Source organism: Amblyomma maculatum, chromosome 9 (genome assembly GCF_055883805.1).
Source record: "Amblyomma maculatum isolate TAMU_Amacu chromosome 9, ASM5588380v1, whole genome shotgun sequence".
In the NCBI taxonomy this organism is placed as follows: Eukaryota; Metazoa; Arthropoda; class Arachnida; order Ixodida; family Ixodidae; genus Amblyomma; species Amblyomma maculatum.
Genome location: NC_139352.1, coordinates 80390539 through 80417220, shown reverse-complemented (window position 1 = coordinate 80417220; position 26682 = coordinate 80390539). Strand labels below are relative to the sequence as shown.

Sequence of the window (26682 nt, the reverse complement as noted above, 5' to 3'; positions counted from 1 at the left end):
TTGTGTATAACCATGCAGCGCCAGAGGACGTCGAAGCTGCGTAGCCTTTTTTTTTCTTTTGTAGCTATTCGGCTGCACTCTGATACGTATGATTACTCCCTTATTACGATGCCTTAATGATAGGAAAAAATAAAATAAAAAAGGTTTAGCTCGGTTAATCTTGGATTACCATGCGCAAATACAGACAGTCACGCCATTTGGCACATTGAAAATCTTCAGCAGACAGCCCGGGTGTTTCCACTCGCCCTCCATGGCTACCAAGAGCTATGCAAACCTGGAACGTTTGCCCTAATTTGATCAAGCTATAATCACGTGGCGTCTTAACAAAATCCCATCTTCGTCCTGGAAGTCAAAGTACGCTTTTTTGCAGTTAGTCGTCAAAATCCTAGGTCAAAGTAGTTATCGGTGGAGTACATGTCCTACCTTGATTTTATAATGCTTTTCTTTGGTTAGACTTGGTTTAAATTTACTTGTTTTCAGTTTTGCTTGAGCTCGGCAGATGCTTCACACAGACACTTGCCCAATTTGTCCTGCCAGCCTAGTAATGCTTTATCTCTAGAAATAGGGGCTTCCAGTTGCAGTAGCAATTAAAACCACCATGCTGTTTGCCTTCCTCCGCGGTGCAAGAGTGGCAACTAATGCTGCACTTTTCTCTCTCCATCAGTCTCCTCCTCTATCCCCAACCCTGCAAGGACTAATTCACACTTGGCCGCCTAGCTGGATGAGATAACTGACCAGCGTTTTCGGCAGGAATGTCTCGAAAATTGGAGGATATTCAACTGCGAGAGGTGGCTCCACTAGGTAGTTCAGTTGCAATGAGGCCACATTTTCTTCTATAAGCCTGCCTGACACGACGTCGTTATGAAATATATACGCAGCCTTCGAAATTACTGAACCTGCAGAAACAGGGTCGCTACATTCCGCTAATTTTGCTCGGAAATAATTGTTAGGAGCATTAGATGTAGAACGAGAGCTTTGATGGGAAAAATAAGGACTCCCGAAAATGTGTAGCTAGAAGTCACGCAGCTCCATTTGTCACGTGAAGTATGTAAATCACTTGATCGGAGTTGGTCTGAGTCAAAGGAACCACGTGGTTTCTGGAGTGGGGGCTCAAGTGGTAACTAGGAGTGACGGTTGGCAACTTCGCTAGAGATGTAAAGAGAACAATGTGCGAGCCTTTCCCAAGCACCACCAACTAAACCACAAAAAAAAAACAACAACAACAACACACTATACACTTGAAAGGATGTAAGCTTTAATGTTCAACACATATATTAATATTATTATGTAAACGATACACAACTCTTCTGCATCCATAATGACATGCTCTCCGGCGACAACTTTCCGAAGACAGGACGCGGAATTCGTTACCGGCGGCTCGAGTAAAGACACAGAGAAAATTTGTAGTTCCCTGAACAGTCTCGTGGAAAAGTGCCCGGAAGGTGACCCTCCGCATGAAGTCACCTGTCGCGTTGGCATCAGGTGTTGCATTCATTCTTTGTGAAGTCAGGCGAACGCCTTGAGCAGTTGTCTAACACAGGCTTCACTCCTTTTACCTCAGCAATATAATATAATGCGTCTGCTTTAGCCTGTACATTCCTGAAATGCTAAGGGTATATTCAAGGACAGTATGCAATATCTGATGGCTCTTGCAAGCAATAGGTTAACAAAAATCAACTCATAACCGAGTAAAGAGCGGCAGTTTTGATTGGCAGAGCTGATGAATCTGCACGTGAGATTTTCCGTGCAGAATGACGACATGCTCTAGAATAAAATATGTGTCCATCATGCGCAGAGTTTTGTACAATGATTAAAAAAAGAGGGCGGGACACGCACTGGTGGGTGTCACTATAAAACAGTTTTACGGCTTGTTTCGGTAGCTTGCTCAAACCTCGTGGAAAGTATACGGCGTATTTGTCACGGTCATTACGTAACACTCCAATTTCGCCTAGCAATGAACCTTTTATTATTGCTACTGCATCATTATATGATATATGCCAATGATGCTATCTCAGTCAACAGCCAGACAAACGGAGTATATTCACTTCGAAGCTGCCCTATTAAATAGTGTATAATCACTCCGGTTAGAGTTCGGAGAAAACAATCTTGCACCCTCAGATGTGTCCTGCATAATGAACTGCGAAGGGTAGAACCAGGGGTGCGCCGCAGGAATTCCCTGGCCCAAGGGCAGTGATAAAGACAAATCATGAATGCATCCACAGAAAGAGCCGGCATCAAGCCAATTTTCAACAACTCTGAGCAGCTCAACGTACAACAATGGAGCGCACTATGCAACAAAGCGTCCATGATCTGGGCATGAGTGGTCATGCGGCAATAAATGGGAATGCGACACCTCGGGATGCCTGCTCCTTTTTCTACGCACAACCAAAACAATGCTCTCCGTGTGGCGTGCTAATATTTAGGACATATGCATACAACGATGCCACAAGAAATGTAATTTTTGCGATCAGTGGTAAAGACGGAAAAGCTTCAGACGTAAAATTATCACATCCTGTACGCAAGCTGCGATTCCGTCCGTGACATGAGAGAATACACTGTATCCGGAAATGTACGTCGTCAAAAAGAAAAACAAAATACAAGAATACATCTCGCGGTGCCAACCAGTCGTCGGATTGAACTGTATACCACCACTTTGGTTCGCCACCGGCCGCACACTCGGTGAAATCCGCTTGAAGATGAACCGGGAGTCCCTGAACGTTTTCTCCATGTTGGCCTGCCTGCGTCGTCGAGTACTGGAGGACCACGGCTAGGTCACCGTGACTCCGAGGATTATGCCCAGGATCACGCCTATCGTAACCACCGCCAAGATGATCCACAGCACGATGAGGTGACCCTTGCAGCAAACCTGCGGTGAAAGGACCGGAACATGTGACGAACAGTTGTTGATTACTACAAAAGCCAAGCTTCAGAATTCCTTCTAGCTTGGCCCATTGTGACGACTGCTCGGAGCAGTGTCCTGTGTGTTTCCCGTTGCCGTGAGCGTCTTTTCTACGGCACCCGAACCGGTATGCGTGGGGAAGAAGCGAGAAAGGAAACAGCGGAATAAACGCTCTCCCTGCGTACAGCAAGGAGGACCTGTGGTCCGTTTTCTGCATGGGCCCCTTCTACCCGGGTTCTTTTCAGGGCACGTTGCTGACGCCAGCGTAGGCGTTCTTGAGGCTTGGCTCTTACGAACACCCATAACACCCATCCTTAGCAAAATGATACATACGACGATAACCTCAATTCCTCATGATGTCACTCTGGAGCGTATAAAAACCAATTATAAACATGCAAAATTATGCACAAAAACACGGAAAGCTTACTTGAGAAAGTTGAAATTATACGGACTACGCATGCCGTCATGTATATCGATTGTAATCATAAGAAAACAATACGGAAATAATGCATAAATAGCAAGGGAAAAATGCGAAAAGTGCAAGAATTTCCGTTTCCTTTCCTTGTGACCTGGACTTGACGTTCCTGCAACCCGATGTGCATCGCTGATATGAAACGTGTCAGCAGGGTCAGCCTCGGTAGAATGATTTTGAAGCGGAAAGCTTTCTACCCTAGCGAAAAAACCGTATGACGAGTTTAGTACGAGTTAAGTATGAGAAATCTGTATGAGGTTATTGTGACTCGTATAGGGTTTTTCACTAGGGTAGGCCGTCAACACCGCGCTTCGCGTGAGCCGGAGCCCCAGATTTGCCACTTCTGCGCATGCGCGAACCGAGTGACGTCATGCATGGCGCAGGTGGCCGCCGTCGCCTGACCTTGTGGCTATGCAGCGGAAGTTTGCCGAAGCATACCGATTTCGATGCAGGCGAAACGCAGGAGCCTCGCACCCTTGTCTTCATCGCAAGGTTAATGCGGGCGACCTACAGGCTACGTAGTACCTTTTTGTCGTGAAGCATATAATTCATTATATGCTTTATTTAGTGGTTTTCCATAACGTGGTGCATGACGTCACAGTGCAAATTTGGCGGACAATGATCCTTTTTTTCCCGCTCTAACGATCCTTCTACGTTGCCGCATAAACCAATGAGCACATGCGTGCACGCGATACCCGGGAGCATGCGGGCACGTGTACCGAACTAGGTTTTATTATCCCTAATCCTGACGCTAGGATATGTTAAGAACCTCAGGGGGTAGAAAACATTTTGATGGTTCAACAATAGTTGAACCAGGTTTGACAACGGCAGCCGCCGCAGTCATTGTTGCCGCTTCGATCTTGGCTTGTTTGTGCGCCTGATAAGCTTCTAGGCAACGAGCTAGCCTGGCGTCTCGTTTGTCGATGGTGTCGCCAGCCAGCCTGTCTGGCACGGCTGCGGTCTCAGTCTTTAGCGAGAGTGGCTTCCTCTAGCCATTGGCCCAACACTATGCTCGCGGACCTCGGCCGCATTCTCCAGATGGCATATGTGCATGGAGTATTTAGCTTCGTTAAATGAAGGAGCGGCATAAATTGAACTTCATAAGACGACACTGCTTAGTGCGAGAGCATGTCCCAGTTGGGCTTGGTGAAAACGATGGTGATGGGGTGTGATTGGCTGCGGCAATGACAGGTGCTTTTTTTTTTTTTGTTACACTCAAAGTATACAGTATTTACACAAGAACCGTCAGCCGTATTTACCTAACGTTGCATAGCTAAAATTGCAATTCTTTTAAGGTTTTAGTGTGCGGCTGACAGCCAGATGCTGGATTCGCAAGTTTAGTCACTTATGTCTTCCAATAGCTTTCTTAAAGTACTATTTCACTGGCCGTGAGTCAAGATCTGAGTGACGCACCGCAATGCCGCATTTCAATGTACTACCAGCGCCATTACAATATAACAGGAAAGATCATATGAATACCGTCCTCGTTTTTAGTCTGAAAATACCTGATGCCATCCGGATGAAGCGAACAATCCTTCTTATGAGTCCTTTAGAGTACGCCCCAGAACCAAACTGCGTCCCAGCAGTCCAAGAAAATATGCTCAATGGGTTCATCCTCTTGCACACAAGTCAGTGGACTCCCAAAGGAAAAACACTCAGTACGAATTTATTAATAAAAGTTCGACAAGGGCGACTGCATTTAAAACGAGTCGAAACGCAAATGCGTTCGGTTACTGGCGTTTGGATTCACGTTAATGTACCCAACCCAAAATTAAGCACCAAAGTCCAACTCAGTCTGGTTTAATCCAATGCAATCTACCATAATCCATAGTAACCGCCTTATAAAGGCATAATCTACCGTAATTAATGCTTAATACGTAGTAATACATTATTCTACACCGATATAAACTCTTAATACAAGACAACCTACCAGAATCCCTTTTATTCCGCCACCATATCCCTTTAGTCTAACTGGTAATTTTAATGCACCCCAATAAAGATTAATTCTGTGTAACCTATTCTTAATCCACTGCAGTTCATCAGGATCCACATTCAGTTCAGTTCAGGCGTTCAGTCGAGTCCGACTCTTCGTGACCCTATGGACCATGTCACGCCACGCTTTCCGGTCTCTCACTATCTTCCTAACATCACATAGCTTCACCTGCAATGCCTCGAGAATGCCATCTAACCATCGCGTTCGCTGCCTACCCCTTCTCCGGCGACCCTCAACCTTTCCCAACATCAAATCTTTCTCCAGCGACTCCTCTCTTCTCATCAGATGACCAAAGTAGCTGAGCTTTAGCTTTAGCATTTGACCCTCCAATGAGCAGTCAGGGTTTATGGTCGACAATATCGACTGATTTGTTCTTCTGGCCGTCCAAGGAACTCTTAAGAGTCTTCGCCAGCACCACAATTCAAACGCGTCAATTCTTCGGCGGTCAGCCTTTTTCACAGTCCACTAATGTCTCTGCTCTTTACTAGGCGGTCAAGGCTAACCATTGCTGTCTTTCCCAGAAGCAGGCGTCTCCTAATTTCATGGCTGCAGTCTCCTTCCGAGGTAATCTTGGCGCCCAAGAACAGAAAATCTGTCACAGCTTCCACTTCTTGTCCATTGATGCTCCAGGACTTGATAGGGCAAGACGCCATGATCCACATTATTTCACTACAATTCTTCCTAATAAAATTGAATTTTGCAGTAATTGCTCTTTCATCATCATTATCAAAACGTTTTATTTCCACCGAAATGAGACTCCTTTTGGGATCCCCCGGCACGCAGGAATAAGGGAGCCCTACTCATGAGCCTCGCAAACTAAGGTCTGGTGAAGACACATTGTTGCTTTACGGCCTCAGCCGCCAGGCGGATGGCTTGTTGCTGTTGAGCGCGGTTCTCGCACCGCAGCAATGTCTCCCAGGCTTCTCTATCTATATTTTGCTCGGCGCCCGGGCTGCCAGCACATTCCCAAATTATGTGGTCTAGAGCGCTCCTCTCCCAGCATGTTATTATAGTGCCTAGAAATATATTTCTAGGCACATATTTCTAGAAATATATTTCTAGGCACTATAATGTTATGCGATACTGGTCTTTTTCCTCTTTAGAAATTGTCACGTATACCCAGAAGGGGCTTGTATGATTTCCCCCTTGCAATCTTCTTCACGCAAGTGCCTCCTCGTTTCCGAGGGAACGGTCGGGCGGCGGATAGACCCTCCTGCTTAGCTTATAATGTTCCGTGATCTCGTTGTATGAAATCAAGCTATCTTTCATGTCTATGCGAGAGGGCTGCTCTACGGCCGCCCGGTGATAGAGAGCTCGGGCAAGCTCGTGTGCAGCCTCATTTCCTGCAATAGACTGCTTGCTCCTTGGTATCCACGGTGATGACATCGCAGTCAAGCTTGGCCGATCTGATGCGCTGGTACAATAGTCTGCATTCAGTGCCCAATCCGTTGCTCATTATTCTACATAAGGGTTTAAAGAGGTTGAGGTTATTGCAAACCACAGGTCGCTAGCCTTGCGGATTCTACCGGCAATGGCGCGACCATAGCGATACTTAAATGTTAAATAAATTCCACAAATAAGGCATATTCCTTAGACTTGTCTGATCTACATCGATATGCATAAAATCATCTATAATAGTGCCTGCCACCATATGGAGTCCAGATCTCAGTCCCTCGGTAGCGTTAAAAGAAGGCATGGAGCCTCTTTTCTACATGACTGTTTTTCGCGCTCGTAGACAATGTCTTGAAGTAAGCTATGGGGGGGCTCCTGTATTCTTGAGGGAAGTGAACATTAATAATAATAATAATAATAATAATAATAATAATAATAATAATAATAATAATAATAATAATAATAATAATAATAATAATAATAATAATAATAATAATAATAATAATAATAATAATAATAGGTTTACAGGAAGGGAAAGGCGCAGTATTTGAAACACTTGCTCTGTGCACACCTGAATCGCGCCGTAAGAGAAGGGAGGAAGGTGGGAATGAAAATGAAAAGAGAGAAAGAGGAGCCGTAGTGAAGGTCAACGGAGTAATTTCGACCACCTGGGGATCTGGGGATCACAGAACACGGACGCCTCTTCGTTTCGCCTCCATCGAAACGCAGCCGCCACGGTCGGGTTCGAACCCGAGAACTCCGGCACAGTAGTCGGGCGTCTTACCACTGCACCACCCTGACGGGGCAAACCACTTTTTTTTTTTCTCGTTGCACAATGAATGCCCCGTAAGACAATGTTTTAGCTCCCCCGCGCGCACAATATGTGGAGCATAGTGGAGATGATGCAATAGCCGCCTTATACATTGGTTACGGCGCTGGACTACTGTTCCCAAGGACGCGGGATCGAATCCCGGCCTCGGTGGCAGCTTTTCGATGGAGGCGAAAAGCAAGACGCCTGTGTGCTGTGCGATGTCAGTGCACGTTAAAGAACCCTAGGTGGTCGAAATTTCCGGAGTCCTCCACTACGGCGTCTCTCATAGCCCGAGTCGGTTTTGGACGCTAAACCCCACAAAACTAAACCAAACCATTCTCGCAAGAATACGAGCGAAGATCATGCTAATGCAATGTAGTAAGTAGCTTCGGATCTTTTACGCCATGGTTACGGCGCTCGGCTACTGTTCCCAAGGACGCGGGATCGAATCCCGGCCTCGGCGGCAGCTTTTCGTTGGAGGCGAAAAGCAAGGCGCCCGTGTGCTGTGCGATGTCAGTGCACGTTAAAGAACCCCAGGTGGTCGAAATTTCCGGAGTCTTCCACTACGGCGTCTCTCATAGCCTGAGTCGCTTCGGGACGTTAAACCCCACAACCAAAATCAAACCAAACCTTTTCTAGCCGCGTGCTAGCAGATCCAGAAGATAGCGTTAATTACGAGTGCAAATCACTAACTGCATCGTCGTTGACATCGCTACTATCATTCTCAGGTTAGAAAAGAGTGAGGATGTGTTTCGCGCGCTCGGCTGGGTTTCGGAGGGATAATAGTTCGATTTCCGGTGGAGGCAGGTTTTTTTTCTATAAGTTTCAGTTAGTGCGAATATTTCCCGCGGACATTTCAGGCGGATATTTACGCAGTCCATGTGCCATGAAAAGCTTTCGGCTTAAAAAAAAAAATTGTTGCTGTCTGTACCACGAACTGACGAAGCAGCCGTGTAGGCCTTTGGTCAAGGTTCCCTCAATAAAATCAAGCTATCAGAAAGCGTAAAAATGGAAGCTAGTTTTTCATACCGCGGCAACACGTTGGAACAAAGATATTGTAAAAGTAGCCATCAGACCTCAAAGTTGTGCTCGATCGAGGGAAGCGTCACCAGACTTTTGAAGCAATGGACACTAGCGAAAAAACCGCATGAGTCACAATAACCTCATACAGGTTTCTCATACCAAACTCATACAAATCTCATACAAGCTAATATATTTCTCATATGATGAACGATATTTATATGATATTATAGGAGGTCTGTACGAGTTTAGTATGAGAAATCTGTACGAGGTTATTGTTACTCATAGGATGTTTTCACTAGGGTAGGTTAAGAGCCAACGTTATGCTTTTTAGGTCTGCCATTGTCGATCAGAGTTTGATGATGAATGGTCCTTCGCATTGTCAACCTAGCTGTAAAGTAGATGCACAATCGGTTGAATCTGCTGCTTGATTTCGAAGTGTACCTAAAGCCAATGAAAAGTAGCTGTTATCGTGCAAAAACGAAGCATTCTGAGCAGGTGCAAGGTCATATATCAGCATTATAAGGGAAGCGCCCCTTGACTGTAAAGCTCCTGATTAGGTCATCTTCAATTTTTTCTTCCTGCATGATATTGCAGTTCGAAATCTGTGGCATCCCGAAGATGCTGCCTCGACTACTAATAATGACGCCGCAGCGATATCGTTTGCCAACTCCTGTGCTCAAGTTGAATGCCCAACACCTAAATGCCATCATTTATGATGCGAAGGGAGCTGCCTCTTTGGAGTGTCCCCATTGCTTTATAAATTGTTTCAGGACGCGGCGTCTATATGTGTTTATATATACATATCTGTGAGGAGTACTAAAGCTTCCTATATAATGGAAGGCGTAAGGTGGATACAGCGTTCAGCAACGAAGCATTCTGAGCCCGACGCACATGTGCAACAGAACAGAATGTCTTATAGACTCCAATACGTTTTAAGTACAGCCTTTGTCAAAAGTGTACAGCCCAATGGGTCTGCTTTTGAGCCGTGTAGGGGCGCTGATTTAGCATTAGTAGAAGTCCTTCCAATTGGAGATGGTAGGACCAAAAATCTTCTTAACATTAAGAGAATCGGGCACTGTAAATACATTACAAGCCACACGAAGTGGCTCAGAAGCATACTCCATGGGCTCTACACTTCTGACAAAGACTGTACATAATTTTCAAATATTTCTTCCAGGAAAATCGATGTATTATCCCTGTTGCTTTTACTTTTAGCACAACAGAGCCCCTCCCGCTCAGTACGTACCTGATCCACGGAGTAGTAGTCCTGCTCCATCTTGGGTCCCTGCAGGACTGGCGTCTTGGAACGGTACGGGTCCCTGGTAGGAAGTGGCTCGGCCGGGTACACATAGGGCCGCGGTCGCATCATAGGCGGCATTAGGTGTGGAGGCGGAAGGAATGGCGGCGGGCCCATGGCCAAAGGTGGAGGCGGGGGCCCGGGGGCCAGCATGGGCGGCGGATGGGGAGGGGGCCCGTTCAGAACGCTCATGGAACCGTGCACCGACTTGCGCTCCAGTGGCGACAGCGGGTAGAAGCCGGGCCTCACGTCGAACATAGAGCCGAACCTGCAGCGCCGCAGCGAAGAGGAAAAAATGGGTCTGGCTTAGCTTATGGTTAAGCCTAGGATGCGAAGCATACTAGCCTAAAAAATTAAACATTACCTGGCTATACCTGGTTAGCCATTTCATAGACAAGAACAACTCATGTGTTACTCTGCTTCTTCCTTTATTTTTCTCAAACCAATAAATACACCGTCTAGCTGCATACTGTGCACGTCGCTTGGCAAGCCGTACTTCTCGTTCTTCTCCCGTTTCCGTGGCTGTTTGTAACTTGCGCTTTGCGGTCTGGCGAGCCGCCCTCTCACTGCCCGACACTTGCTGCTCAACTGACTCAACGAGTGCGTCGCCTTTTATACAATTGCGTTACGTCAGTATCTCCTAGCGGTAGGAGCGGGAGTTAGGCCGCCGGCGGAGGCTGCGCGTCCGCAAGCGAACGCACGAGCTGAGCATGGCAGTATCGGGGACATTGAAACCAGCCTGCAAACAGCGGCGACGATAGTAGACCGCTACGCCCGCCGCTGTGGTCTTCAGTGTTCCCCACAAAAATCAGAATTTGTGCACCTCCGCCCCTCGCGAAAGTGCACAACTCAAATCACTCTTTCTTTAGACAGTCGTCCCATACACGAAGCTGACGAGATACGGGTACTCGGACTCTACATACACAAACACAGACGGTCAGACACTACATTGGCCAAACTCCGTAAGGTGGGGGACCAGGTGGGCCGCATGGTCCGCCGGGTTTCAAACAAACGCGGGGGGTTGCGAAGTAAGGATGCCTTGCGGCTGGCAAACGCCTTCGTGACCAGTCGGATTCTATATTCGACACCTTATCTCCACCTACGGAAACAAGAGGAGGATGCCCTTGAGGTTATCTTTCACAAAATTGTCAAGCGTGCCCTGGACCTCCCCATCACTACTTCAAACAGCCGTCTTATGGCCCTTGGGGTGGTGAATACTTTCCGGGAGCTCCGGGAGGCGCACCTTACAAATCAGTACACGCGTTTGTCGCAAACGGAGTCGGGTCGCCGCCTTCTTGCTCGACTTCATATCCAACACACCACACTCATGGAAGACAGGTTTCGCATCCCAGAATTCTGGAGACGCGCCCTCTGCGTGCGACCTCTGCCAGCGAATATGTCACACGAAGATCATAATGGTCGGCGCTTGGCACGAGCGGAAGCCCTAGCCCGACATTATGGCAACAAAACAGGTGTATACTACGTGGACGCCTCCGGCCCTCACCACGGGGGATGGTACATGGCCGCTGTAGTTCACAACAGCAAAACGGTTAACGGTCTCACCTTCAGAGCCCAAAGTATAACACACGCAGAAGAGGTGGCGATTGCTCTCGCGGCCTCTCATTCCGACTCAAAATACATAATTACCGACTCGCGAGGAGACTGTCGGAACGTCAGACAAGGCTGGACTCCCTTACTAGCCTATAAAATTTACTTAAATTGCATACGGGATACGGACCCCGCACACCGCTACCTTATATGGGCCCCTGCTCATCAGGGTTTGGCAGGAAACGAGGCAGCAGACGCAGCCGCCCGCGCGCTCTCTCACCGGGCTGTTTTCTCCTCCCTACCCGATCAGGAACCCGATTTTAATCCGGCCTACACCTTCAAAGATATCACGACGTACTATCAAAATTGTCATCACCTTTATCCCAGCCCATGTAAAGGTCTCAAAAAGGCGGATGAGTGGCTCCTTCTCCGCCTTTTCACCAATACATTGCTGTGCCCGGCAGCCCTAAAACATTTTGACCCTTCCTTTAGTGGCAGCTGCACACACTGTGGAGCGGTGTCTTCTGACATCTATCACATGATGTGGGCTTTATCCCAGCCCATGTAAAGGTCTCAAAAAGGCGGATGAGTGGCTCCTTCTCCGCCTTTTCACCAATACATTGCTGTGCCCGGCAGCCCTAAAACATTTTGACCCCTCCTTTAGTGGCAGCTGCACACACTGTGGAGCGGTGTCTTCTGACATCTATCACATGGTGTGGGCCTGCCCCTCCAACCCGGCTATTCCCCCCATCCCCAACCCAACCCGGGAGAACTGGGAGGCGGTCCTGCTCGGCTGCCACGACTTACAGGCCCAACAAGCCTTAGTCGGACGCGCCCGAGCGGCGGCAACCGCCACTGGGGTCCCCAACTAGGGACCTCCACCTAGTGCTTGTAAGGATCGGTCCCTTATGGGCCGATCCAAACATACCTCCTGGCCCTTGTGTAAATAAATGTTCTTACCACCACCAACACCTTTTCGACTGTTGTGACGTCATATCACGTGGTGCGCCGATGTAGGTCAAGTGGTAGCTACGCGGCCGCGCGCTGCGCAGCAAGGAAGAGCTCGGTTGTGCGGCTAGTATGCTTCGCATAAAAGAGAGAAAGCTAAAACTCTAATAACCTGCACTGAATGAACTTGCAGCAAGTATTGTTCTGACGGACACGAACGACTGTTCGCATGTAGGTACCGCAATATATTAGGTAAGTGTGGTGTTAATGAAGGTTTAAACTGCTGGGTTTTAACAGTAGTTTTAACAGTTTTAACGCTTTTAACAGTCGTATTGTACCGCAATGAGCACTGAAATACTGCCCCGCTCCCCGATCGAGCTGGACTCCAATTCGTCGAGTGATGCAAAATTCGGTGCACAAAACTCAGCGCCCAAAGCATGCGCCGATGCATTCTTTAGAGGCACATTTGAATTTAATTAGCTTTCCGCCTTACCATACCTGGCACTCTAAAATGAAAGAAGGAGCTGCAACCTGAGACGAAATTGGCAAGAAAAGTGGAATAATATCGCGTGACGAACAGCTTGCGAGGGGAACAAGTTATGCCTGCTGGCACAAAACAATGCGGCTTTTGGATCGGCCCTTTTGGAACCGGAAGCACATTAAAGCTCAAAACATGCGCGTATACGTATATAGTTAAAGTCTACAGAGGCGGTCACACTTGATGAGAACGCTCGAGCTGTGTGATGCGAAGGAAATGAAGTGAAATCTTAACACAGCGTATTTTTAAGGGGAGATATGCTTGTGCCTGTGAGGTTCGCATAACTTCATCGCTAGTGACTAGAATGTAAGTATTATCAGTTAAAACCCGTACTTACCTAATTGTTTCACTTTACTTACTCTGCGGAGCACCACTTGAGCGCTCTACACAAGTCTGATCGACTCGGTACTGTGAACCAGCATTTAATGCTGTTCGTGTTTGTGTCCTTTCCTCTGTCCTCGTCCTTTTGCGCTACCTTTTTATTCTGAGAGTTCGATGATGGTGATTGCGAGTTCTCAAATTATGCCGTTCGGCCGTTTCAATGGATGTCGCCTCTGTGGTGACTGTTCCAGTTCTCTTTTACCCACCGTCAGGTCGGTAGAGAACTGAAACGGACCGTGGTCAGTTGCGACTGCCCTTTTTAAGATGACTGCGCACACTAAGACTTTGTTAATCTATTCTATGCAGAAGGTCTGTACGCCTTGGTCTTCATTCGTGCCCGCTTCCACCCGGTGTTTCACAAGCAACCGTTTCTACAACGATGCGTTCTCGTAGGGCATTTGTTGCAGCTACCGCCCTCTTATATTTTCTCAATGATACGAGACCAAAACGCTGCAGTAAAAATTATGGTGACAAAGTGAAGACCCAGGCGAGGTACCAAGGGTTCTCGTTTGTTGGGTTTGATGTCCCGAAGCAACTCAGGATATGCGGGATGCAATAGTGAAGAGCTTCAGAAATTTCGATATTGCACAGAACACGGGGGCCTTGCTTTCGTCTCTGTCGAAAACCGGGCACCACACCCTGGATTAAACGTTCAGGGGTATTGACATTAGATTAAAAAAGTTACGCAGAATTCTGTGCTTTTTCAAGTGCTCTATTATTGAAAAGAGAACGCAAGGTGAAGATACTGCCTCAGGCCACCATCAAATGTTTAAAACACTTTTCAGAATGACCTTAAAACCAGTTTGGTGCTGGAAGAAGACTAGCAGGGGAAGCCCGGGTAATCCTGGACAATTACTATAGTTGGAGCAGTGCATTTTAATTATTATCAAGCCAATAGTGCATGGCATAAAAAGTAGCCAACCTGCGTGATAAAAGCTGGTTCTGCAACGGTACCTACCTAGACGCCAGTAACGGGCTCCTGCGCCAATCTCACCCTCTTACGGCCTGGTTGCCGTTCGCTTCACTGCCGGCATTGCACAGAACATTAAAAAAAAGTGCATGCGCTTTGAGGGATTTAAGTAAACAAGCAATGTCGAGGAGCCACTCCTGCAGTGGTGTGTCTTCTGCGATTCCGTGAAACTTAGTACTCGCGGAACATCAAAGCGAAGCAACGCGTACCAAACCGAGGTGCGCGCTACCCTTCACAACTGCTGGCACTTGCTGTATATTTTGCATTAGCGCTATGTTTCCCAAAGTTACGTTCCACACCAAGTTTACCGCAAGGCTGCTTCACTGGTAACGTGTCTTTGTCTTTGCTCTCAACTTGCCTCCTCATAGACGCCTGTGCTGACATGGGCGGTGGCGGGGGCATGCCCTGCTGCGGCGTTCCCGGAGGGGGTGGGTGCCCGTGGGCCGGGGGATAGAAAGCGGCTGGACCGTGGCCGTGGACAGGACAAGGCTCACCATCCCACGTGGCTAGGGCAAGAGCCGGGACACTCCGCGTTGACCTGCGAACCAAAGAAAAGTCTTCGCTGATACCTTCTCCCATATGCCTTCTCAGTTTTCTCAATGCTGAGTAGCAAACAGAGGCATAGGACTTTCAAACTTCCATGCGAGCTCTCAGAAAACACAGCCGCGACGACCGCATTAGCCAGTCCGCGTTGCTGATACATCCCACATATCGCTCGCTGGCTCTCGTGGTCTGTAGCTTAGGCCCGCTGATTTCTTGTAGAGTACGGTCCACTGTTAAAAGGAACGTGAAACCCCGTTGCTGTCGCGCTTTACAATTAAAGCACTCCCGAGAGCCAGCGACACACGATCGCACACGATGCATGCGCAGTAAGCACGGTCGATTGCTCTTCCCAAGCATGCAGTTCCCATTCTTGCCAGTGGTCGGCAGCAGCGCTTTGCGAAGTGTTTAGGCCACGCGATCTCATGTTCCCTTTACCAGTGGACCGTACTGTACTTATGGAAAATGCGCAACAATTTATATTGAGCATCCACAGAGCCGCACTAAATGGTAAGCGAAAGAGGAAATGTTTACTTTATTAATACAAATGCGAGGCGACCCAATCCTAAGTGGCCACAATTCTGTGCAGTCTTTTTCGCCTCACACTGCACAAGAAAGTGAGTAAAATTCACCCTCTTATGTAAGTAGCTGTCAAAACATCCCAGCTCACTTTTGAATTGCAAGTTACATATGCTTCCCTTTAGGACGGGTGACAGCGTCCATTTAGGGCATGTACTATAGACTACTGACATAGAATTGTCAACTGGGCATGCTCATTTTCCAGGGGTGGGCATACCTAAGCGTTCCCCGGAAGTCGTGTACTCCTGCCGCAGCCCAGTGTTTGTTGCCATGGCCTCCGCCCGGTCTCCGAACCAGCGAGCGGGCCATCTCCTCGCGGTCGTCCGAAGAACTGCTGGTCTCCTCCGACGGTGACGACGGGCGCCGTGGGGCCTGGTGATGGTGCTGGTGCTGCTGGTGCTGCTGGTGCTGCTGGTGGTGGCTGTGCTGAGGCTGCTGGTGCCGACTAAATTTCGAGAAATGACGAGAGCAGGCATAATGTTCCTTCACTGATGCAATGCACTAAGGTGAAAAGGCATCTGGGAAAAATATCATATGGCAACATACATATAAAAAAAAAGGCGTGTGTCCACAGGTAAAAAAGTACCGGACAGTGTCCCAGCTGTACGGAAAGTAAAATAAGAATTCATGAAATAAGTTTACCAGAAGTGGGAAACCTCACGAGGTTTCAGCCTAACCTCACGAGTTTGTCCATAAATAAAACCAGCCATTTCATCATCCGCAGCAACAGAACGACACTGTACGTTTGTAAATCTGCTTCGTAGATATAGTTTTCAATAGCGAATAAAAAATTGATTCTTTAAGCTATTATAAAGCTTTTTAGCAGATATAGCATTGAACAGAGGTGATCATTCTCATAAGGTTACAACCTATCTGGATGAAGTTGCCTACCTATGGAAGTAACATATGATATAAAGAAAAATGTGTAAAGACCGCACTGACAACTACAAAAAGGAGAATCTAAAATCCTTCGGTGAAAGGAAAGGATAGAAAAAAATTCGTTATGGCAATGGGAGATCTGCATTCATTTCGCCTCCTGTACATCAGCCTTAAGAACACTGACCTCGCCAACAAACTTGCGAAGGTGGTAACCATAGTTGCAAAACCTATGCTTTTATTTTTCCTACTCACTTTTTCGTAGTACACTTTATGCCTCCTCATAGCTGAGGTAATTCGAAAAATGGAACACACTTGATACAAAAGTGCTGCCTTCGGATATGTAACCCTTAAGAAACCCTTCGGAACTTTTCACCGGCAAGCCTTATCAAGCGCACTACAACTCAGCTCTTACTCGAACCAAACGTCACGCCCGAACAGGTCTATATCATACGCAGCGATCAAAATGAAATGATATTAACAAGCCGTACGCACAATACTTATTGTAATAGCTGATTGAAGGACGCTTCCTGCCAGGGTTGCGGAGACTGCTCATCGAAGGCACTCACGATTTGGTAGTACCGTCAAAAAGAGACCGCCAATGTCCATCATGGTGCACCACATTACCAACATGCTCCGTACCCCCTGGGAAAGCTGCCCAGCACCACCGACAAAGCGGCGCCCCGACATCGCACTGCTGATCCTAATGCAGTCCGCCAACGGCGTATTAGGAGAGGGTGGATTGAAACATGCTTTGATCGGCGGACTAGGCAGAGAAAACAAAATTTCTCTCTCTTTAAACAAACACCTTCTCTCTGAAACCTCTTCAGCAAGAAGCAAAGGGACGTCATGCGTGGGCTCGTAGCTTCCGCCCGCACAGCAACATTGTGTGTTCTCGGGAGAAGTGAGTGCCGTTAATTCTTAGCCCACAAGATCGATGCAACCATCGCACGAAAACATCGGCACGGAAGACATTCGATATTGATAATAAACGAAAAGCGCATAGCGGAACTGACTCAGTTATTTTCGTCTTCCGCGTCCGCACTGAGCACAGCGTCATGTTGCACTTTCTCCAGCTGTTACGGCAAATTTTCACCGCTTCGGCGCCTCCACCGTTAAAGGGCATGGGAGGAGCAAGTCTTGACAAACGTGACGTCGTTGAGAAGAGATGGCCACGGGCTGCCGATCAAACAGTACATTGTTCTTTCGATTCGGAAGCCAACTTCCTTCTTTCGTATATTCAACAATGCATCGACAGTTATTGCCGGGAAAGTGCTCTCGCCGCCACGCGCAACCACTCTTCACGCGTCCCTCTCCCTCCTCGAACTACAAATGCATCGCAGGTCTCAGTCACCAACATCATCATCAGCCGGATTATATCGCCTGAAGCACAATGTCTTCACATTGTGATCTCTGCTCACAGGAGATCTGAGTTAGCTACGCAAAAGTTATCACAGAAAAAAATTAAGGGTACACGTAAGCTCCGAATTAAGGGTATGGCGCGTTAGTGGCTTGCGGACCTCCAGTGTGCTTTCGCATTAAGAAATGGATGTAAGCGCGCAGTTCGCATTAGAACGCGCAGGCACCATCTGTCTTGGCAACGGCGTATCAGCTCTCAGAGTTCCGGTGGCCACCGCATGCCGGCGCCACATACTTCGGCACGAGCCCCGTATACCCTCGCGTAAAGTTTCCGTACCCAATAGTTAGGTTGTCTCCTTGCATCACTTGCCAGTAGGTATACTGACATGCCTCGCCGCATGCTGAATATTTTCTATCATTAAGACGTGGAACACTGGAAGCCCTGGACCGGGAAATTTTCACCGTTTTCCACTCGTAGACAGCTCTCATGCACATTGGCAACCTGCATCGTCTTTAGGACATCGGCATCGGAGAGCGCGCATAACTCAATATGGATATTTTAAACTTGGAATTTTGAGATGGGGGCTTGCAGAATCCGCAGCGATTTTATGTGAATGTACTGATTATCACGACCGACACTTCCCCCTAGCTTAAATGTCACGTGTAGATTGTTTCCTGCGCCGATATCTGCTGTTTCTGAGGGTCCATTAAAATCAGTGGGTTGTACCAAACGTTAAAAATTACCGCGGTTAAGTATAGTTTTCAATGCCATTCGTTACGTGGTGGCAGTCATGGGAACTAAAAAGCGTTTGCCAAGGTTACCTGTACTTGCCCAGTTCATTCATCAGAAAATTGCGTTAAATAAATACGATTTTCGCTGTTGAAGACAGTGATAGTGTACCTTTAGTATTGAGTAAATAGACGACTAGGTCACTAATAACCTCTCCGAGATGTTTAATCCCATTTTCAATTCATCGCTGTTATTCACAGGTCTTAATCCATCTCTCGATCAACAGGTTACAAGAGGCATCATTAAGGTGTCTCAGAACACCGTCGGAGCAGTCTTTGCAATTGCAACATAATGCTCTAGTTGGTTAAGAGTTCTGATTATCACTAGCCAATCATACGTTCCTATTCTTGAGCTTGATGAGGTAGCAGAAATTTGCCTGTGCTCCACTCTACCCGTTCTCTCGAAGGTCAGTGTGAGAGCTGCAATGCTCTTGCAGCCTTTAAAAAAACCCTTTGTTTTTGTTTCTTTAGATTGCAGCTATCACCCAGGATGTCCAATTTGGTCGGGACTTAAGAGAGCGGCCAAAGAGTAAGGAATAATTAAAAACAAAAATGGCAGTGGTTTAATCCCGAATGTAAATAAATACTTTCTAGATCTGAGAATGTAATATTCTAATGACCAAATTATTCGAGTATTTTTTTAGTAATGCATTATATTCCTTCCAAACAGTGATTTCGCGACAAAATTAATTGCATTTGTCCTAGGGTCACTACCGCTGTTTATGTCAGCACAGTTACAGTTTTCTTGTTCTCTTTTTGCAAGTTCGAGCGCCTCTTAAGTGGGCGCTGCGTACGAAAAGACGAGGCCAGCAAGTATCCCAAATTTCTGGTGCACGTGGATACGTGGCAATGTACCCACAGGCGTGGGGCGTCACCTTGGTACCAAGTGCAATTAAGAAGCAGCTGCATAGATTTGTTGCCTTCCATACGCACGCATAAACGCAAATAGCCAAGCGCAGTTTTACGCTTTCGTAGTGTTACTCAAGGCTGAGAGTCTGTTCGTCATGCAGAGTTCACAGTTCAAGGCTGTCCAGCCTCGTCAGCACGGCCAAGGAGATATTTCCAAGGTCAATGTACATATTTCTGCAAAGCGAGGAAGGACTTTCTGCATTCAGTTTGAAGCCAAGCAGCTTTCGCAATGCAATAAATTAGAAAGGAACGCTTTTGATTATCGATCAATTCACTTAGTTGAATGTCGCATAGGCGCTTTAATAATAATAATAATAATAATAATAATAATAATAATAATAATAATAATAATAATAATAATAATAATAATAATAATAATAATAATAATAATAATAATAATAATAATAATAATTGGTTCACAGGAAGGGAAAGGCGCAGTATCTGTCACACTTGCTCTGTGGACACCTGAACCGCGCCGTAAGGGAAGGGAGGAAGGTGAGAATAAAAGTGGAAAGATAGAAAGGGGAGCCGTAGTGGAGTGATACGGAGAAATGTCGACCACCTGGGGATCTTTAACGTGCGCTGACATCGCACAGCACACGGACGCCACTTCGTTTCGCCGCCATCATAGGCAATTTTTCCATGCGTCGTTATAAGCGGTGTTGCAAAATATAATCCCCGGCGTTAGAGGACGAATTTGCATCAGTTCAGTTCAGTCGTTCAGTCGTGTCCGACTCTTCGTGACCCTATTGACCCTGTCACGCCACGCTTTCCGGTCTCTCACTATCTTCCTAACATCACATAACTTCATCTGCAGTGCCTCGAGGATGCCATCTAACCATCGCGTTCGCTGCCTACCCCTTCTCCGGCGACCCTCAACCTTTCCCAACGTCAAATCTTTCTCCAGCGACTCCTCTCGACCAAAGTAGCTGAGCTTTAACTTTAGAATTTGACCCTCCAATGAGCAGTCAGGGTTTATGGTCGACAATATTGACTGATTTGATCTTCTGGCAGTCCAAGGAACTCTCAAGAGTCTTCGCCAGAACCACAATTCAAACGCGTCAATTCTTCGGCGGTCAGCCTTTTTCACAGTCCAACTCTCGCATCCATACATCACAACTGGAAAGACCATAGCACGAGTTATACGGATCTTGGTTGGCAGACTAATGTCTCTGCTCTTTACTAGGCGGTCAAGGCTAACCATTGCTCTCTTTCCCAGAAGCAGGCGTCTCCTAATTTCATGGCTGCAGTCTCCTTCCGAGGTAATCTTGGAGCCCAAGAAGAGAAAATCTGTCACAGCTTCCACTTTTTGTCCCTTGATGCTCCAGGACTTGATAGGGCAAGACGCCATGATCTTTGTCTTTTTAATGTTCAGTTTAAGCCCAAACTTCTCACTCTCTTCTTGTACGCGCATCAGAAGTCTCTTGAGTTCCGCTTCACTTTCTGCCATTAAAATGGTATCAACCGCATATCTAAGGTTGTTGATACGTTTTCCAGCAATCTTCACTCCAGCTGAAGACTCGTCCAGACCAGCCTTCCTCATGATGCACTCTGCATATAGGCTAAATAGGCAGGGCGACAGTATGCAGCCTTGCCTCACTCCTTTCTCAATTGGAAACCAATCAGTAAGACCATGCCCAGTTCTGACTGTGGCCTCTTGCCCTTCATACAGGTTCCTGAGGAGACAGATGAGGTGAATTGGAACTCCCATCTCTTGGAGAGCTTGCCACAATCTGCTGTGATCTACGCAGTCAAACGCTTTCGCATAATCAATAAAGCAGAAGTAGATGGGTTTCTGGAACTCTCTTGCTTTTTCCATGATCCAGCGAAGGTTGGCAACTTGGTCTCTAGTTCCTCTGCCCTTGCGAAACCCAGCTTGCACGTCCAGAAGCTCCCGATCCACATACTGCTGCAGCCTACCTTGGAGGATTTTCAACATCACCTTGCTAGCATGCGAAATAAGCGCGATCGTGCGGTAGTTGGAACAACCTTTGGCACTGCCTTAGCATTAAGGTATTGAAAAGGGGCTTAGATCTGTCCTAGCCTCTTCTGCGGGGCCGTCATTGATTGCCGCAGGGATCACACGTTCGCATGACAAGGAACTGTAAAGCTCGGTCACATTCGAATGGTTGAAAAAATATGCGTCTGTTGACATGGTCGAACTGTGATTAGCTATTGGTAACGCAACATTCTGCGATAGGTGAGAAAGGAATATTACTCGCGTGACACAGTTGGTTAATGGTTAGCGTATTTTCCAGGCTAAAATGAGGCTGTAACTACAACATATTATATGAGGTAAGCTTTAGTCGAAGAATGGGAAATTTCGAACAGCTTGGCTTTATAAAGGTGCACTGAAACGATAGCTCGGCTCCGTGACGTTGTGCCTAGCTTCGGAACGCTATGAACGTAGACACAGTAACACAAAGTATTTAATGCCTTAGGAGGTTTCAACTAAATGACGCTTCACACTTTTCAAGGATTTTGCCGAATATGCCATCATTCGTCCAGATGCATTACTTACGAACTGGGAGCGTGTGCACAGGCTTTGTTATAACTATGCTTTTCTCTGGCGGCGCTTCTACGGCACCCAGCGGAGCTCTCGCAGTACCTACGCACTCTTAGGTTCCGGAGGATTGAGGGCAACTTCTCCTCACTGAGATAATTGGAGCGTCGGCAATGCAAAACGAGCCGATGGGCACGACCCACAAGTAAAACCGATGATCTGCATATTTTTACAATAGCTGCGCAGTACTTGACCTGCTTCTCATCTCAACCTGAGGCCACGTGTTTTGTCTTTTTCTTTGATTGGAGTCCGCCTCTGTTACGCAGCGTTACGTCCCATACTGGAGTGCCCTTGAGTGCACTACTGGATGCGAGCACGCGCGGATTACGAAGCAGTTATCTCTAGCTGTGCTCAGTCTTTCAACCGAAGCGCACTGTTCGCAATACTAGGAGACAATCGAAGCGTAGTGCCCGATCGGATTGGGGTCCCCGCTTGGTTGCGTCTTCTTGCGCGTCGGAGGAGATTTGGCCTGCGTGCCAGAGAGGAAGGCAGGAGCGCTGCTTCTTTGAGCCGTAACCTGCGCATTGTTGGAACGGAGAAAGGGCAGCGCCAGAGGGAGGCCGCTGTAATGACGGGGATGGCGCGGTATTGTGCTGGGACGGCATTCCTCAGTCCTTGCCGCGCTGAGAACCGGTTGAAGGGGTGAAATAATCACGAAGGCGGACGATATGTGTTCGTGCCTGGGAGTGAGCACAATAGTGGTAGGATCGCTGCTTGCTTTGAGTACACTCTCTGCGTTTTCCGCAGGCTTGTACAAGTCACGGACGTGGTGTATGTAATTCCATACTTTCACACAGATACCCGCGCACACAGGGGAAAGAGAAGAACACTCGGTTATTCTTTGTGCGATTCATTGCTCCAACAGTATTGGCAGTGCTGGTCAATACAGGTGGGAACACCTTTAATCTATTGAACGGATGTTGGTCCAGCTAGTCTCACATCAGTCATCAACTCTCCATGCCCTCTAAGTAGTAGTTTTCCTGTCCAGACAGCTTGCCAGCTTCACTCCGAAGTGCTTTACCGACGGGAATTGAACGCCTTTTTTATGTGGTACATTATTGAGACTGCCAAAGAGTTCATCATTCCCCAGAGGTCATGTAATGAACTTAATGTACTTAATGCGTAATATACTTAAGTACATTACGCAGGAAACATGTTTGACCTCTGGGGAATGATGAGCCCGGTACAACCGTACGTAATTTGGAATTCTATTTTAGCTGAAATGCCACAAAAGAGATAGTATAGCATAAACTAGTCCATATAATATATGGCCGATACATTGGCAGTCGACATCCTGCTTATTATGATAAACTGTTTTGCTCTATATTACCTACGTCTTCGGTCGCACACGGAGAAAAGTGGGATATTGCGTCGTCGGTTGCTGCGCGGTATACCACTGAGTGCGCTGGAACACTACCACTAACTTTTATCAGATTCATTCACGTGCGACATTGTGTCTACAAGATTTGCATGCACTGGGCAGTGGGCATACTAATTCCACCCATAGAATTTGGTGTCTGTAAAGCTGTAAGCAGGCAGATCGTGATACGTTTTTAAAATTATTTCTTATCTTTCTGTTTCATATCTGTACTGCTTGTTTTAACCCACAGCACGTAACTTGAGCTGGGCCGGCTTGCACGACAAAGTCCGAGCTAAGTCCAGACTTAAATGGTGTCTTTAGAAAGACCAAGCTTATTTAAGACGGCTCGTGTTCCGAACGTCGAACGCTTCGGGTTCATGTTCACCAGAGTGGCTTCCCAGAGCGGCTTCAGCAACCACTTGGGGCATTTTTCCTCGTAACACAATCTTACGCTGCAAAAAGCAATGGCACGGATTTTACACAACGCAAAATTGACGGAATGTGTACATCTTACAGCAGGGACGGTGCCAGCGCATCCCTGTATTTCCCTAATTTCTCTACTTAGACACCTGGCGTCCTTGTGTCTTAACCAAGACAGCACCAGGGTCGTAATCATACAAGCGAATTATTCAAGTCAGGACTGAAGCCCAGTCTTGACTCCAGCCTTAAGCGGCCATGCTAGTGGCCTATTCTTTAGACTCCAGTTAAGTCTGGACTTAGCTAAGACAGTCTTAAGATTGTTTTGTGCAAGCGGGCCCTGGTTGACTTAACTTTAAGCGAGAATACAATATTTCTGAACTCTCTTGAGTGCACCTCTAACACACAAATGCTGTATTCACGAGTAATTGGCTTAGATACAACTTTTTGTATTATCTACTGTCGATACGTAGCCCTTCCTTGCAGCGAAGGGCATTTATGTTCGGCCCCGCGTTTCTCTCAAGTTACCGTCAGATTACTCTAATATTGTTTTCGTACCGAGAGCTTCATATTGGCCACAGTTTCGCAATTTCGCCGTGCCTGTCCGAAGAGAGAAGTAGAAGAAGAAAAAGAAGAAGGAGAAAAAGGAGGAGGAGAATAAGAAGAAGTTTGTCGAACAAAAACATATTCTTAGTCCCTGTCAAATCGGATTCCGAGCAAAATTTTCAATATGGAATGCACATACCGACCTTGAGAGTCGAATTCTTGCGCGGCGCAAAAAAATGCATGCTGCATTGGCGACTCTCGATATAGAGAAGGCTTATGATAGTGTAGAGACCCGAATTTTATTGCACAGATTAGAATCTCTACGTTGTCCACAATACTTAATTGATTGGATATCTACATTCCTACAAAACAGACAATTTTACTGTTCATTGAATGGAGTGCATTCTGGCAAATATCAACAAACCAGAGGTGTCCCTCAAGGGGCAGTTCTCTCGCCCGTGCTCTTTAACATTTTAATGCGTTCAATTCCCACTCGTCAGGAGGTTCGCACGTATGTCTATGCGGATGACATCGCATTCTTTACGGCTGCACCAGACATTCAATCCCTCAACAGGCGCCTGCAATCGTACCTAAGCTCCCTTCAAAATTGGTTATGTGACTTAAGATTTACATTAAACGTTAAAAAGTGCGCGTTCCTTGTTTTTCAAATTCAGGATCCGGTAAATCTTTCTCTAACATTTAAGCAGGAAATGATTCCTCAAGTTAAGTCTTACGATGACCATCTGGCATGGAGGGATCACACTGAACATGTTGCAGCGAAGGGGGCACGTGCTGTGGGTATGTTGCGCAGGTTAAGCAATCCAAGGTCTGGGATGCGGCGAGACGCACTTTTAATGATTAATGTTATGTATGTCCGCCCAATTATAGAATTTGGATCTGTGTTATTTTCTGGTTCACCTGCTTACAAAATTCGTCCGCTTGTTCTTTTATAGCGGGAAGCGCTTAGATTATGCCTTGGGCTCCCCAAATTTGTGGCTAATAATTTATTATACCTTGAAGCCCGAATACCACCGTTGTTAACTAGATTACAATTCTTGACTGTCCAGACGTATCTAAAAATATATGAATCACAATTCCGCCGCTCCATATCAATTTTTTGTTGCGAGCCAGACTCCTTTTTTGGAGTCGGATGGCCTCGGTTTCATACCCCGCAGGTAATTCTAGTGAAAAATCTGTTACAACCTTTGCACGTAGTCCTTTCTAACATCCTTCCAACAAAAGTAAGTGCATCGTCGGTTCAAATTGTCTATGATGACATTTTCCCACACATTGGCCACATTGTTTCCATTATAAATTATATGGCGCTCGACTGCAGTGCCCAAGCCGCTTTTCACTGGAGGCGGAAAGGAAGGCGCGCATGTGCTGTGCGATCTTTGTGCGTCTGTTATAACACACACACACACACACACACACACACACACACACACACACACACACACACACACACACACACACACACACACACACACACACACACACACACACACACACACACACACACACACACACACACACACACACACACACACACACACACACACACACACACACACACACACACACACACACACACACACACACACACACACACACACACACACACACACACACACACACACACACACACACACGGTTGGTTGGTTTGTTGGGTTTAACGTCCCAAAGCGACTAAGGCTACGAGAGACGCCCGCCCGCCGTAGTGGAGGACTCCGGAAATTTCGACCACCTGGGGTTCTGTGCACTGACATCGCACAGCACACGAAAGCCACTCCGTTTCGCCTCCATCGAAACGCAACCGCCGAGGTCGGGTTCGAGCCCGGGTGCTCCGGCACAGTAGTCGGGCGTCTTACCACTGCGCCATCCCGGTAGGGCTATATATATATATACTCGACTATTGTTCCCAAGGATGTGGGATCGAATCCTGGTTCGATGGCGGCAAAAAACAAGGGGCCCGTGTGCTGTGCGATGTCAGTGCACGTTATAGAACCCCAGGTGGTCGCAATTCCCGGAGCCCTCCACTACGGCGTCTTTCATAGCCTTAGTCGCTTCGGGACGTTAAACCCCACAAACTAACCAAACCAAATCAAACCAAATCGAGAACGACCTTCACACATTTATGCCATTATCACTTCTAGACATCACTCTTCGTGTGCTGGTCATGCACACAAGGTACCTTCATCTATACGTTTGTTCCTCATAGCTCAATTAACTGGAACCATGCAGCTTTCAACCACAATTACACCTCTGACGACGCCATTTTTCGTCAGTTTTTGTTTAGCTAGCGTAGTTTTGAAGCGTATTTTGAGTGAACGAATGTTCAGTTTTTTTTTTTTTTTATGTACTGTCAACGTTTTGAATACGCATCAATTCACTAAATCTTGTTTCTGATTTTTCTCCATGCACTTATTTTAATGTATATACGTTCCTGCTTTTATGTAGCTTTGTCTTTGT

The 26682-nt window shown here is 46.9% G+C and overlaps 1 protein-coding gene across 1 annotated transcript in view; it reads right to left on the bottom strand.

Annotated features, from left to right (window-relative positions):
- Positions 1-1254: 1254 nt before the first annotated feature.
- LOC146179551 (uncharacterized) overlaps positions 1255-26682 on the bottom strand; it is a 64973-nt gene continuing 39545 nt past the window's right edge. The window contains exons 3-6 of the mRNA XM_084579201.1: positions 15609-15836; positions 14631-14810; positions 9837-10155; positions 1255-2866 (exon numbers count right to left, since the gene is read on the bottom strand). Coding sequence (XP_084435327.1) covers positions 2768-2866; positions 9837-10155; positions 14631-14810; positions 15609-15836 — 826 coding nt within the window. The 3' untranslated portion in view covers positions 1255-2767. The remainder of the gene's footprint in view (positions 2867-9836; positions 10156-14630; positions 14811-15608; positions 15837-26682) is intronic.